The sequence below is a fragment of the Phoenix dactylifera genome, unplaced genomic scaffold (assembly GCF_009389715.1).
Source record: "Phoenix dactylifera cultivar Barhee BC4 unplaced genomic scaffold, palm_55x_up_171113_PBpolish2nd_filt_p 001048F, whole genome shotgun sequence".
Taxonomy (NCBI): Eukaryota; Viridiplantae; Streptophyta; class Magnoliopsida; order Arecales; family Arecaceae; genus Phoenix; species Phoenix dactylifera.
In genome coordinates this window covers 92,564-108,659 of record NW_024068399.1, presented here as the reverse complement: position 1 = coordinate 108,659, position 16,096 = coordinate 92,564, and the positions used below count along the sequence as shown (strand labels likewise).

At 45.6% G+C, this 16,096-nt stretch overlaps 1 protein-coding gene and 1 pseudogene across 1 annotated transcript; one reads left to right on the top strand and one right to left on the bottom strand.

Annotated features, from left to right (window-relative positions):
• LOC103696727 overlaps positions 1-4,190 on the top strand; it is a 32,070-nt pseudogene extending 27,880 nt beyond the window's left edge.
• A 3,522-nt stretch (positions 4,191-7,712) lies between these two features.
• LOC120107861 lies at positions 7,713-15,681 on the bottom strand. The gene is made up of 3 exons (XM_039121362.1): positions 15,293-15,681; positions 12,060-14,954; positions 7,713-7,914 (listed from the first exon to the last, which is right to left on the bottom strand). The coding sequence occupies exons 1-3, from the start codon at positions 15,679-15,681 to the stop codon at positions 7,713-7,715; spliced, it is 3,486 nt and encodes a 1,161-aa protein (XP_038977290.1).
• Positions 15,682-16,096: the final 415 nt, after the last annotated feature.

Here is a 16,096-nt window from a genome sequence, read left to right as displayed (position 1 = left end):
CGGTTCCACTCATGAATATATGTATTCTAGGAAGAACATGTCATTGTGCTTTCTATTGATAGGGTTCGCCATCACGATAATGCTTGAGGGTGTGCACTTGGCAGCATCCATGTATATTCCTACATCTTTTATTATGAAGTTAGAAGTCTGTCCTTTTTTTCGTAAAAGCCTGCTTTGCAGTGCTTCTACAGCACTGTGTTATTGGGAGAGTTTGGTAGGCATGATAGCTCATTCTTCTTTCATCATTACTCTTTTTGAAGGCTTTTGTGGTACATGCAGCAGAGATATTATGATTTTTTTTTATGTGTAGAATAATTTCATTTTTTTCATTGTTTTGTTTCTTATAAAAGAAACTGCTTTTCATGTTATAAGCATGCTTGCCATGATTTCGAAGCCATCTGTTAATACCTGATAGAGATAATAAATTATTGTTGCTATGCTGGTTTTGTTGTCTTTATTGCAGATGCTTCCAAGGGGACGCCCCTACCGCTACCCTCCTGGGCGCAACATGCCTGGTGCTGCTGGTGGAATGCTCTCTCCTTATGACATGGGAGGATTGCCAGCGCGAGATGCTGGCATGACACAGCCCATTCCGATTGGAGCATTGGCTTCAGCCCTTGCAAATGCAACTCCTGAGCATGGTATGTCACTTTCAATATTATACCTTCTGTGCTATGTACTACTCCATTGGTACATCAGGCAATCTTTTTGACACGTGCATGTTATCTCATACAGAGGCTGTGAACCCTGTTACCAAACTACAAAACTCAATGCTAGCTTTCTTTCAGCCAAATGTAAATATTTCACTATGTGCTAGATTTCTATCCTATATTGACACATAGATGCCTGAGACTTTAGGACCACCATTGTAGGGTAGTATGGTTTTTTTGATTAATTACTAGTAAGATGACTAATTTGCTATCCTTCTGTGGAAGTTGCACTCCTTTTAGTGTGGACCGGGTTTTCATCCCCTCCAAGATATCGGTTTGCATTGGTATCAGGCACTCACTGATACAATAAAACCATATCTTGGCTCTAATTATCTCCTTTGCTCTATACTGATATATGACTGATATGATATTGGTATATCAGCAGTGATTTCCTAATTAGTCATTCACAAATTTAAGTAGGTTCACCATAATTGACTGAGTTTCCAATATCAGATTTTAAAAATAGGGATTTTGACCAATAGTTTAGATACCATGGGATAGGACAGCCCCGGTTTTTCTGTGGAACTAGATGCCCTGTGATCTGACACTCTGGACAGTGGATGTATTGCTTTGTTCATATCAATTTCTTGACTAGTCCTGTTTTGACACTCGGGATGGTGCTCCAATACTGGATGGTGGGGCGTCTTGTCGTTGCACCGATATTTAAAACCTTGATTTTAATGTTACAATCCTTTTTTTATTGATCTAAATCGATATCAGTTTCACTTTTTTCATAAAATAAACAGATTTCAAAATCTATTTTAGAGGTCAGTACAAGGTTCACCATCTCGGTACCGGACCCCGTACTGGTGCCACACTAGCATAGTGTCGGTACGGTACACAGTTTTTTGGCATACCGAGTGTCGATACGCTACCAGTATCGGTGCTGAACGAGTACGGTATGGTACGATATATCATAGGTCAGTATAGGCTTAGACACCCACTTAAGAGAGGGATCTATTAACCTTTTTGTTGCCATATATGAAATGATGCCCTAACTTCTTGTTTTCTTTACCATAAAATTCATCCTTTCTATCCACCTCTACAACTCCGTTCCACAGCCTCTTTCTCATTTGTTGCCCAATTCCAAGCGAGTTGATTAGGTTGCTTCCTTTACTCTTTAATGTTGCCTCCAGCCCCCAACTTCAAATAATTAATGTTATTTGACCACTTTATTTTTCACATGAAGGTTGTTGCTCACGCTGTCACTGGAACAAAGCCATATCGCTTTGAGATAAGACTTGGCACTTGAATGAAATTCATGATAGGTACATCCATGTCTCCCTCGATATTATTCTACTTTCTTGCAGACTTCATTAGATGTAGATTGGCGCCACAGAAGCAAGTTTTTCTCTAAAGAGAAGATGGGAAACAATTAATTCCCAATTCAATTAAAGTGATTCATGGAACTTATTAAGAGAATGGTTTCAAGTACTTGATCCCAGATATCAACTAGAAATTATAGAAATTCTCACTATTTTGATTTCCTTTGAGCTTTCTTTATTGATTTAAAAAAATGTGGATCTTGAATTTGCAAACCTGATCATTCTTAAGTGTATGAATCAGGGTCGGTGGAAGCCTTCCGAACCGGGCAGTCTGTACTTATGGCTCACCGGTATGGTTCCAGCAATGGAAACGAAACCTGTTGCCGGAGCCGGAGGAGAAAGAAAGAGAGCGAGTGGAGGACGAAGGGAGAGGGCGGGGGGCCGGCGGATGCTGGTCTCCGCCGGCGTTCGCCACCCTCCGCCAGCCTCCTTCCCTCTCTCCCTTCTCTCTCTCTTTTTCTCTTTCACACAGTCTGCATGCTGTCTTCATCGGTACAGGCCCGACACCGCCCACTCATGCCACCAGAGAACCGGTACAGTGCCCGGTACCAGTTTCGCCGACCTGAGTATAAATGCTGGATACAAGTGGGTGCTAATGGAGGAGGGAAAGAAAATAGAGCATGGGAGGATGGTAGTAGAAGCTTTGACAGGAGATGTGGTAGTCATTTAGTCGAAAAAATCTGATGGAAGAATAGGTGCAAATAATGGTTGAAGCTAGTTGTACATCACATGAAGTTTCAAATGGCATATTTACTTTTTCAAAAAAAGAGATCCTTTTGGGATTCAACTAGAAATCCCTGAAGAATATTGCTGAAATTTACAATATTGGGATATCTTGGAGGTTTCCAATTTGGAACCCAACCTTCCCAACCAACATAAGCTGAGATCTCGGTCATCTCAGTCTCAGCTCAGTTTTGGCCACGCACCGAGATGGCTGAGATTAACAATTTTAAAAACCTTGATTTTGGGAGAGGTGATCACAAGTGTGCTACAATTATGCAGTACATATAGTTTTTTTCTCCTTTGTCGGTTATTTAGGAGTGTAGTGAGACATCCAAGTGCAGTTCCGAAAACTGAAGATGAGACATGCAAGTTCCCTTTTGAAGAGTGGAATATTTGAAACTAATTGGTAATCCAAGTGTGTTTATAGGGATAGAGCATGGAAGAAATAATATTAGTTAAAGATGAATATGAGAGAGGTGGTCAAATAGATTGAACATGTTTTTTTTAATATTGACAATAATATGCTGTCACAATATTTTATTTGAAGTTCATCTTGCATGCGGCCTCACTAGATTGTTTATGCCCAATATCCTTTAGCGAAGTGATTGACTGATTAATTGTTCTGCCTCTTTAGATGCTTGGCGAAGGTCTGTACCCCCTTGTGGAGCAACTGGAACATGATTATGCAGCCAAAGTGAGAGGGATGCTTCTGGAGATGGACCAGACTGAGTCCTGCATTTGTTGGAGTCTCCTCAGGCTCTGAAAGCAAAAGTTGCTGAAGCCATGGAGGTACTGAGGAATGTTGCTCAGCGGCAACAGCAGCCCAATGCACCTACTGATCAGTTGGTTGCACTGTCTCTAAATGATGGCCTTGTATCTTGAGGCGATGCAGTTATTATTCGATTTGCTTTGGGGACTGTCGTAATTTGAACTAGTGATGGTATTGAGTGGTTTTGGTTTGGCTTTGGATGGCAGAACTTGCTGGCTAATGTAGGTTCAGAATTTAGTTATACTTTTTTTTTGTTTTGGTAAATCGGTGGCTCACACCTAGCGAGTGTGAAAAAAAAAAATCTTCCGAGTGATGAGCCACGAAGGGAGCAATCTAGTCTGCAGCATCATTCGTCTCTTGATATATATGCGTGTTCTGGTTAGAGTCAGTCTCTCCTGGTGCTCTACGATATTCATAGAGCAGCTGCCGGTCCTCAATTGAGCATCTGCCGGTCTACAAGTCTGGCGTCGTGATCCCTGATGACAAATCCTCACCTCCGCAGCTCCCATCCTCTGCTACGCTCTCATCGAAGTTCACCTTGAGATAGCCAGGGGGTGAGGGTGTTGGGATTTGTATCCTAAATGTCAATCATCAGCATATTGATGATTGAATTTTGTAAATGAATTAACAAATTAATAGAGTGTTATTTGACTTTTTTCATCATTTCATCTTCAAATGAACTCTTATATGATGAAGTCCTTAGGACTTATTAATGATAAAGGAGGATTTATCTTCGAGTCCTTAAACTAGTTCGCGGCCAAATGATATGTTGTTACAAAAACGATAACATTATCGAGATTAGGTTGTTGTGTGACATATACGTTGGTTGTTCTCTTAACCAAGAAGTGTGAAGACATTGGTATGCCACACAGGTGAAGTGTTGGAGTATATTTCACTGAACGTGACCAATTTCGGAACGCTCTATTGTCAAGAAATGTTCTAAGTGGATATGGGTATAAGTTTGGCCCTCTGACCTGAGACCGCAACCTGTGACTAGCAAGTAACTCATTGTACTTTGGTACCGGACTATCTGGATTTCTAATTCAGTGATGGAAGGTCACTAGGTGCAGTCAAGTACTTGCATAGTCAGTTGTGAGTTGAGATGGAATTGACCTCTTCTGGAAACAGGAGATAATGTCATATGATTAATTTAGCAAAATCTTGGTCAGGGTAATCCCAGTGAGGAGTCACGGGACATCTAAAGTTAATCACATAATGGATGTACTAATTATAGGATTGACAGTGAGCTCTAAGTCATCCTAGCATTAGGAGTCAAAGGGATTGAATTATACAGTAATCATAATTCAGGGTTTTAGAATATTTGCTTCGCATATATTCGGCATATCGAGACGTCGGGTATCATTACTAAATGGTCACATCGATTAGTGTAGGAAGTCGTTCCTATACTACTGGCTTAGGATCGAATCTATGAGGTCACACGCATAGAAGATTCCTGATTGATCGAGATGGCTGAAGAATGATTGAGAATCATTCAGGGCTAATTTGGTTATTTCGATTGAAAAATTATTCTATAAATAATTAAAGTAATTATTGGAGGATTAATTAGTAATTAGATTACTAATAAACTCAATTTGATTGAGTAAATGGACTTAGGATGAGCCAAATTGAATTGGATTCAATTTTGGGTAAAATCAGATTTTTCACCTTATTGGGGTCGACTCGAACTTAAGAGGAGTCGACTCGAGATGGTCTGGAGTCGACTCTCTCAGAAAGTCCAGAGGATGACCTCTTCTGTTTTTCCAGGTGGGGTCGAGTCGAGTTTTTTTAGGGTCGACTCGAAGCAAGTTGGGGTCGACTCGAGCTATGAAGGGGTCGACTCGCTGGGCGTATCAGAGAAATTGTTCTCTGTTGTCTCAGCCGGAGTCGACCCGCGAAGCTTTGGAGTCGACTCGAGGGAACTTGGAGTCGACTCGAGCACGAGTAGGCCAAAAATTCTGGAGCTAGCGGACGTTCTGAACTTTCGGGATTCGATCCAGAAGTTGTTTTTCAATGAAATGTGATGGGATTTGGGTCGTGGAACATGTGGAAAAATGGGTAGATGATGATGGAAGAACATCACCACTCATTTTGATCCTATCTTATCCGCATGAACCATATATTGTTTGGATTTTGAATTCAAACAAAGATAAGATCTATCTTGTTGCAACCATCCCCTACATGTGCCAACTAAAGGAGGATTTCAGGAGCTAATTTTCGAATTTTGAATGAAATTCGAAAGCCATTAAAAAGGGGTCAAAATGGGCGCCGGATATAGCAACCATTGCAGCCTTCTTCCTCACACGCCTTCTCCTCCTCCTCCATTTTAGATAGGATTTTCAGGGTGAATATCTAGAAGATTCAAGATCAGATCTGAGTCCTCTACTTCCCTTACAAACCTCATCTCCATCTGCTTCAAGACGATTGATCAAGAGTTGGTTGAATCCCGGCGAGCAGATTTCAGCTTTCAAGTGTTCTGCAGCTGCTAGCACTGTTGCGGAAGAAGATCCTTCAGGGCTTCGCGTGTACTTCTTGTAGAGGCCATTCGTGTGCGTGGCTGCGAAGTCAAGGATTAGATCTACAACTTTCATCCATCATAAAAGGTATTAATCTAGCATTAATCATTTATTATGGTGTCAAGGTTTAGGTCTGATTTTTTGAGGTTTTACCTTTTTTTTGGAGCTCCTCACGGAGATATTTTCAGAATCTATTCGATGGATATTCAGAAATTAATTGGAATAGAGTTTTTAAGTTACAGATCTAATAGCTAATCATGTATAAAAGTTTTAGCATAATTGTTTAAACGACTTCGGCATAATCCTATGTGTTCTTAATGTGATGAATTCTATATTTGATCTTATAAGCATGCATGAATTAAATTGTTTGATTCATTTTTTCGCTGCGTTTTTGAAACTTAAAGAGAACTACGTGTGGCTGGATCCCCCTTGTGAAGGGGTACGTAGGCAACCCGATCAGGTTCAACCATGGTTTTCAAAAAAAAAAATACAGCATGCTAAACACTGAAGAACCTAGGATTCACTTTCAGAGGGCACCCAGGATACCAATATCGTTCTGGACGCTGCAAGAGCAGAATGGGGGCCCCAGATGTCCCTGACCAACCTAGTAGGTGAAGCCTCAATAGTGCCGGTAATCTCCGTCGCATGCCATAGAGTTCGATCCGCCACCACCCTTGGGTGGCCGTCGAAAACTCGTGTATTTCTATCCAGTCAGCAATGATAGGCCAGGTAGGCATCACGAGTCCCCCTTTACTCCTGTTCGGACCCTCGAAGTGAGGCCTCCAAATGCCGTAGGAACTCCTCGGTGGACGCCCACATCTGCCCCAGGTCAGGCTGAGCTGAGGCATATCTCCATATCTGACTGGCTCTTGAGCACCCAAAAAGAACATGGTGAATGGACTCCTTCGTCGCCTGACAAGCTCCACATCCGGCAGGAATCCTCACTCCCCGCCTCACCAGCACTCCACTGGTAGGTAAACACCCCCAAATCACTTTCCACAAAAACAAGGCCATTCGGGGGTGAATGTGCATCCTCCATATCCAGCTGCAATCTATCTGTCGCATTGAGGGCCCTCTGCTTACCCACGAGAGGTTCCGGGCATCCACAGTCGTCCTTCTAGTCCGACTCCATACCCTCCTATCTACTACCTCCCCCTCTAGGATCGGCAGAGCTAGAAAACGCTCAGCAAGGTGCTCCCCGAATATCTGTCGGACGAGGACCTCGTCCCACCTTTGCTCCTCCTGGGCAAATAAGGCACATACTCTGTGCCCCTCCAACCAGCCATGGTCAATCATGGTGGGCCAGCCCTGTAATGCTACCTCATATAGCCACCTGTCCTCCAAAATGTTGATCGTCCGACCATCCGCAATCTCCCACCTGATCTCCGGTATCACTCCCGGGGCGCGGACGCAGATCTCTCCAAATAAAAGAAGCTCCTTGGCCAGCATGGAGAACGAACTGGGGGCCTGGATCCCCATACTTTGCCTTCAACAGCGAGCCCCAAAGGCTCTCAGGCTCTAGAAGAAACCTGTTGCCATCCTGGTCGCCAATAACTCCCTACGCTCAATTAGAGAATAGATATTAAGCCCTCCCCTGTTGGACGGCTGACAAATAGTCTCCCATGCCACAAGGTGAATGCCCTCTCTACCTCCCTGCCGTCCCCAAATAAAGCTACAAAACATCCTCTTCAACCTCCGGATCGCTGCAAGAGGAACCAGGGTATTGGAGAGCAAGTAAATGAGGATGGAGCTCAATACTAACCGTACCAGAGTGACTTGCCCCATCATCGACAATGCACCCACCTGCCAGCTCTCCAATCTGCGTCTGATGCCTAGCTCCATAGATGTGCACTCCCCCCTGCATAGGCGACATCCTGTAATAGGGACCCCGAGATATGTAAGGGTCCCATCCTGCTCGCCGATCCCCATAATGCTCATGATAGAATGCTTCGCCCTCTGGTCAGTCTTCAGGCTGAAGCAAATGACAGACTTGGTCAGGTTGACCTGCTGACTTGACGCACCACAGTATGCCCCCCAAGATTCTGCTAATAACCCGAGTTGATCCACTCGTCGTGCGAGCCAAAAGTATATAGTCATCAGCGAATAGCAAATGTGAAATTCTGGTCATCCCGACCGTCGGGCCATAAACCTCCATCTCCTGCCCCTCAGCTGCCTATATGAGCGCTCGGGACAGAGAATCTGCACATAAGATAAACAACAGTGGTGACAAAGGGCAGCCCTGTCTCAGCCCCACCGACAACTCGAAGAAGCTCGATGGTGAGCCGTTGACCAGTAAGGCAAAGGACGGGGACAGTATACACCCGAGCACCCAACTGATCCACTGTGGGTGAAATCCAAACCCCTCCAAGCATCGCCGCACAAACTTCCATCTAATCCTGTCGTATGCCCGCTCCATATCGAGTTTGATACCAATTAAGGCCCTGTTTGGGGGAGCTGTTGGCAGTAGAGCTGTTGGAAGTAGAGCTGTCTGAAGTAGAGCTGTTATAAAAAGTTGTTTGTTGTTTGGTAATTATATTTTTAAAGTGCTGTGGCACTTTAACATATATTTAGTAAACAAACTGAGAAAGTACTTTTATATGACAAAATTACCATAAAGGACATTGCATAGTATTATACAATAGAGCATGATAAAACATAACATATATTAATACATAATATACGATATAGTATAATATTACTGTAATATAAAATATTATTATTATAATATAGTAATATGATATTGCATAGCATAATGGTAATATAATTATTAGAATAAATTAATTTTCTATAATATAACATAATATTAAATTATTTAACATAACATATTAATGTATTATGATATAATGTAATATATATTATATTTATAGTATAATACAATAATAAAGGTATAAAATATTATAATTATTAGTATTAATTAATTTCTCATAATATAACATAATATTAAATTATTTAAAATAACATATTAATGTATTATGATATAAGGTAATATAATATAATATGTATAGTATAATACAATAATAAAGGTATAAAATAATATATTATTAGTATAAATTAATTTTTCATAATATAACATAATATTAAATTATTTAACATTACATATTAATGTATTATGATATAATGTAATATAATAATATATTTATAGTATAACACAACAATAAATAACCATTTATCTGTTTAATAGATTATCTCTTTACTTAACTATTTGCAATGGCGACAAATTCACTGTACTTATCAATATCATAAGGATCAGATTATTTGCCACTCACTTATTATTTTTCTTTATATTTATTTATTTATACGTTCATTCGTATATATATTTTTATTTATGCATTTATTTATTTATTATTTTATCCATTGAAATATATTTATTTATTATCTTATTATTTATTCATTCATTCATTCATTTATATAAATATTTATTTATGCATTTATTTATTTATTTATTCTTTTCTTTTCTTTTCTTTTCTTTTATTTCCTTTTTTTTTCTTTTCTTTTTTTCTTCTCTTCTTCTCCTTCCTTCCTCCGCCCCCTTCTCCGTTCTTCTCCTCCCGCGCGGCCGGCAGCACCGGAAGGGGTCCAGGCCGCGGCGGCCGCCGAAGGGGGCCGGGCCGTGGCCGGCGGCAGTCTCGGTGGCCGACGGCGCCAGAGGGGGTGCGGCACTACGGCGACAGGGGAGAGGGATGGGGTGCAGCGGCGGGGGAGAGGAAGGGGGTGCGGCACTGCAGCGGCGGGGGAGAGGGAGGGGGTGCGGCGGCGGGGGAGAGGGAGGCACAGCAGCGGCGGCAGCGATGCGGGGGGAGGGGTGGGGGTGCTGGTGGGTTGGGAGGTGGGTTGGGAGAGGAACAGGGCGGGGGGGGGGAGGGGGGTGGGTTCGGGTCGGTTGGGAGAGGAACAGTCGGTAAGACAAGGTTTTGGGGGAGGAATTTTTTTTTTACACGGGGGTATTTTGGTCAAAAATATAGCTTTCCGAAAAAGCTGAAAACAATATTTTCGGAAAGCTCCAAATTGGAGCTTTTCCTCAAAAACTGTTTTCAGCTTCCCGCAAAAGCTGAAACAGCTTTTTCAAAAAATTACCAAACACCAATTTTTAGCTAAAAGTACTTTTGGAGGGCCAGAAAGTGCTTTTTGGCCCTCCAAAAGCTCCCCCAAACAGGGCCTAAGCACCTACGCTTAGGCGCTTTCTGGAGGTCATCCATGAACTCATGAGCAATGAGGACGTTGTCGGAGATGGGTCGCCCCCAATGAAAGCCCCCTGCTCAGGGCAAATGAGTCTGGGTAGAATACCCCTCATCCTCTGGACCAGGATCCTCACCATCAGCTTATAGAAGGTGGTGCACAAACTAATCGGTCTATAGTGACTCGACTCAACGGGATCCTATCTCTTCGGATCATGTCTAATCATTTAGTTATACTTTCATTCACTTTCTTTTGTTCCTAGGATTCATGACATGCCCTCTTAGATTTCATGACTTGGCTCTCTGAGATTTGGACCTCTTTACAAGGTTTTTTATTTGCTGGTCTCCTTGATTATTCCTGTGCATCAGTGGGTATCTGCCCTCATGAACTGCCTGTGCTTCAGTGTGATATATATATCACAGGCTGGCAGATTTCTTCGTTGATGCGTTCGAGGACAGCCTTTAGAGAACCCGAAACGTCATTGGGAACGGTGACAGGGCGAACCTATCTCTTCAAGTGAGCTGTCTGGCGACTTTGTGTGCTGCGTTGAACTGTTTCTTTTTTCTCTGAGACACCGGTACGTCACTTATAAATCGCGGATGACGAACTGCACCAGATGAGAGGCATCAGTTTTGAGTCCCATGATAATTTGCTGGTCAAATCAAAAGGCTCTCCTGATATTCCCAGGCAGGGGCAGCGGTATGGTTTTCTACATCTCTCTTAGCAACCAGCGGTTGCCATGGTGGAAACGTCCCCTTGGTGCACGTAGAAAAAGGATTTTCGCCAAGGGTAGAAAGGACACACAAGTTACCGCGGTTCCGACTTTCCCCAAAGCTGGTTGGCATTCTCTCTCTAAATGCATGACTTGTTGCAGGATGCAGTTTGCTTACACAGACGAGTAACCTCGTTAGGTGTCTCATCAATTCTCTTTGTGACTCTAATCCCCATAGACTCCATGATGAGTCCTTAATTAAGTCAAGGTGCCGACAGCAGGAAGGTACGGCCCTCAATTACCCCGTCAAGCTGCTTTTCGGCTTCACACAATCACACCCACTGTCCAGATCTCCTTTTTGTCTATCAATCATTTCTAGATACAGTATTCTTCCTTCGGTTTCACACCCACCGTCCAGATCTCCTTTCCCATTATCTAGTTTTGTTTCGTCGACATTAAACCACAACTATGCTTGTTGCAGAGCAGATCCAAGAACTTCTGTGGTAAGGGAGCAATTCTAGTATCCTTTGAGCATCTGCTCTTGTTTGAGTATGCTACTTCAGACTGGCTTCTTTTTTTTTTTTTTTTTGGGTGAAAACGGCAATTCATATAGCTCTAAATTGAGTACATCCAGCCATATCAAAATAAAGTAAAGAGTGCAACGTAGAAGGAATATCTCCTAACGAAGTCCAAATGACCTCTCCGGAGTGCCGAGCGGCAAAGAAGGCGACCCAGTCTGCTGCACTGTTCGCCTCCCGAAAAACATGTGAGGCCTGGAAAACGCTCGACTCCTGAGCCAATCTCTGAATCTCACGGATGAGAGGATGATCATCTCCATATCTGTCCACTCCCCGAATCCACTCTATCACCACAGAGGAATCTCCCTCAAGGCAAATGTGCTCAGCACGCAGTACCCGCCTCGCATAGGATATCCCCTCCCAAGCTGCCCGCAGCTCCGCACCAACTACGGTAAATCCCGGCGCGCGGCGTCCACCAGCTGCTATCAAACTACCGAGATGGTCTCTGATAACAAAGCCAACTCCTCCTGACACCCCATCAGCCGACCTACTACCATCAAAATTCACTTTGAGATGACCAAGGGGTGGGGGTACCCAAGAGACTAGGGCAAACCTGGGCGCTGTGACAGCAGAAAGAGTACCCCAGGTGTCCCTGGCCACCTCAGAAGAGAAAGTAATAGCAGCGGTAGAAACCTCCCTAGCAAGACGCATGGCTCTGTCCACCACCATCCACGGGGGAAACTGCCTACCCTCAAAAATGCCGGCATTCCTATCCAGCCAGATAGAATGAGCCAAATATGCCCCCTGGATCCCGGCCTCAACTGTGCTAGGCCGCCGTATAGCCACTCTCAACCAATGAATCAAACCCTGAGTCGACTCGACTGAATGGGGTAGCAATGTGGGCGATCGGCTCCAAATGCCCCTAGCTCTGGGGCACTGCAAAAGGACATGATCCATCGTCTCCTCAGTCTCCGTACACTCATCACAAAACTGAGTGATCCTCACCCCTCGCCGCGCCAGTAAGCTCCTAGTCGGTAGGCAGCCCCACGCTACCTTCCAGATGAAGAGCGCCACACGCGGGTAAATCCGCATCCTCCAGATCCATCCTCCCTCTATCTGTCGTGCTGGCTCTCGGCTCAATAATGTGTGGATATCCCTGGCTCGCACCTGCGATCGCCCTGTCGGCATCCAGACTAATCTATCCGCCCCTCCCTGGGCAAAAATAGGTAGGGCCAGGATCCTCTCCGCCAACTGCTCCCCGAAAGCCTCCCTGATCAGCTCCATCCTCCAGTGGTCCCCCTCCGGCTCCATCAAGTCACTGACCCTGAGACCGGCTAACCTCGATGTGTCCACTGTAATCGGAAGTCTACTCATAGGCTGCTCCGTCACCCACCGGTCCTCCAACACATCAATAGATCGACCATCACCAATGGCCCATCTAATCGCCGGGAACACCAACCCTGCTCTAGCACAAATCTCCCTCCATATCGGTGAGTGGCGTCGCCCCGACCGGGCACCCGGCACTGGATCGCCATACTTGGCCCTCATAAGTGAAGACCACATGCCATCGGGCTCCAATACCACTCTAGCAGCGTGTCGTGCAGCTAGAACCTCACGCCTCGCCACCAAAGACTGCACACCCAAACCACCATATCTCGTCGGCTGACATACAACCTCCCAAGCCATAAGATGGATACCCCTTCTGCCTCCAGTCCTACCCCAAATAAAATCCCTGAAGATCTGCTCAATATTCCTAACTGTAGCTACCGGTATAAGAGAGTTAGATAATAAGTAAATCGGGATCGAGGAAAGAACTGACCGTACCAGTATAATCCTGCCCATCATAGAAAGAGAGTGTATCTGCCACCCCTCCAGCCTATGCCGGATACTGATCTCAAGAGAGGTGCAATCACTGCTGCGCAGACGCTGACCAGAGATAGGGACTCCCAAATACCTCAACGTGCCCTCCTGCTCTCCCACCCCCAGAATCTCCAGTATAGCGGTCTTCACATCTGGTTTGGTCTTCGGGCTAAAACAAATTGCTGATTTAGATAAATTAACCCGTTGACCAGACATAGAGCAATAATCCCGCAAGATCGTCCAAATGATCCCTGCTGCCTGTCTAGTCGCACGGACCAACAGAAGACAATCATCGGCAAATAGTAGATGAGAAATCGGGGAGGCATCCGGCACGGGCCTATAAACCTCCAGCTCCTGGGTGGTCACTGCATACCGCAAGGTCCTGGAAAGCGCATCTGCACATATAATAAACAATAGAGGGGAGAGGGGACAACCCTGACGCAGCCCACCAGAGGACACAAAGTACCGTGATGGCGTTCCATTTACCAAAATGGCAAAGGAAGGGCCTCTGATACACCCCATGATCCATCTGATCCATGCCTCGGGAAATCCAAACTCCTGCAAGGACTGCTGTACAAAATCCCACCTCATCCTATCGTATGCCCTCTCCATGTCAAGCTTGACCCCCATCAGACTTCTCCTACTCGACGCCCTGCCAAGATCATACATGAACTTCTGGGCAATAAGAACATTATCTGTGATACTCCGTCCTCCCACAAAAGCCCCCTGCTCCGGACTGATCAATCTCGAAAGTATGATCCTCAATCTGACAGCTAGTAACTTCGCCGTCGCTTTGTACAAGGTAGTACAGAGACTGATCGGGCGAAAGTGACTAGGCTCCGAAGCATCCTGACGCTTCGGTATCAGAGTGACTAGGGTCCTCTGCCAATCTGTAGACATCACTGCTGTGCTGAAAAACTGCTGTATGGCCGCCGTCACCCCCTGACCAACAATCATCCAGTACCTCCGGAAGAATAACGGTGGAAAGCCATCCGGACCCGGCGCCTTGTCCCCCTCAAGGGACCACATCACCTCCCTAATCTCACTATCCAATACCGGCCTAGTCAGTGCGACCATATCCTCCTCTGCCACCCGTGCCACTGGCGGTATGATACTCCCTGAGCTCCCAGTACCCATCTGCTCAGACCATCTGGCCCTGAAGAAACCCTCCAGCACCCTCCGAATCGAATCTGGATCCTCCACTAACTGCCCATCCTCATCCCTAATCACCCTGATCCTGTTCCGATGCCTCCTGATCACTGTCGACTGGTGGAAAAACCTAGTATTCCGATCCCCCTCCTGGATCCACTGCACCCTCGATTTCTGTCTCCAAAAGATCTCCTGCTGTCGCAAGAGAGAATCATGTAAGGATAGTAGAGATCTAAGCTCCCCCATCTCCTCCTCTGCCAAACTCCCTCCCAAGGCCTCCTGAGCCTGTAATCCAGCAATAGCCTCCTCAGACTCCTCAATCCTCCTGAAGATATTCCCTACCTCCTCACGGTTCCACCTCCTCAACCTTCTTTTGGTCAGCTCCAACCGGCGAGACACACGATACTGTCGATACATAGCATCCCCTCTCATCGGTACATCCCATGCCTCCCTCACAATCTCCCAGGACCGAGGATAACATGTCCAGAACTTCTCAAATCTAAAAGGGGAATGAAATGAGACAGCTGTATCGGTACTCACCAGTAGGGGGCAGTGGTCGGACGCAATCCTCGGCAAGTGACGGACATGGTAGTCAGAAAAACACTGGGCCCACCCCGCTGTGGCGTAGACTCTATCCAATCTCTCCCAAACCCGTGCCTGCTCCTGCTGATTATTACACCATGTGAATGTTGGTCCCGATCCCAAGTCTATCAGTCCATTTGACGCTATAAAATCTTGGAACTCTCTGATTTCCCTCTTATAAGTGAAGGCCCTCCCCCCATCTTCTCCTGGGGATCCGTGATACAGTTGAAATCACGTGCCACCAACATGGGATACCCCTGAGTGATAAGCTGAGACGCCTCCGCCCACAACCGCCTCCGCACTCTATAATCTGTACTGGCATACACAGCTGCTAGGACCCACGGGCTCCTATTATCCTCTGATATCACTAAGATGACCTCCTGTTTACAAACATTGAAAACATCAATTTGGTAGTCACCCTGTGCCCAAGTCACTATAATACCTCCCGACAGTCCTTGAGATTCCACTGCATAAAAATTCCATGACCTCGGTATCGCCGCCCGGGCCTTCTGAAGGCTTTGCCCGGAGAGCCGGGTCTCGAACAAAACACAAATTTCAGGTTTGTGCTGTTGCACCAACCTGCGGAAAGCCGGGGCAAAGGAGGGCTTACCTGCACCCCGACAATTCCAAAGGAGGGCTCTCATGGTGCACGTGGTGCGTCGGCACAGCCCACCTCCCCCGGGCCGCTGCCGCTTCTAGGTTCCAACTCCATTTCCTCACTACACAGCACAGCACCTCCCTGCTCCAAGTCACTGTGCATCACACCCTTAGCAGTGGCCAGCAACTGCTGAACAGCCTGTTGGTGTGACCCCCTCAGCCCCTGTGCCATTTGGGATTCAGAATCCACCGACATCATCTTGAATTCTTCCCCATTACCAGCCCCGCAATAAGCCTTCTCCTCCACTCCTGGGCCGCAGACCTTGCTTCCCACCAGGGCATCAAAGGAAGGGGAAGGGGAGCTCCCAGCACCCTTCTTATCGCCAGGTTGGTGTACCAAACGGCACAAAACGTCCTCCTCCCTTTCCACTGAAACCCCCATGGCCATGGGTCGTACCACAC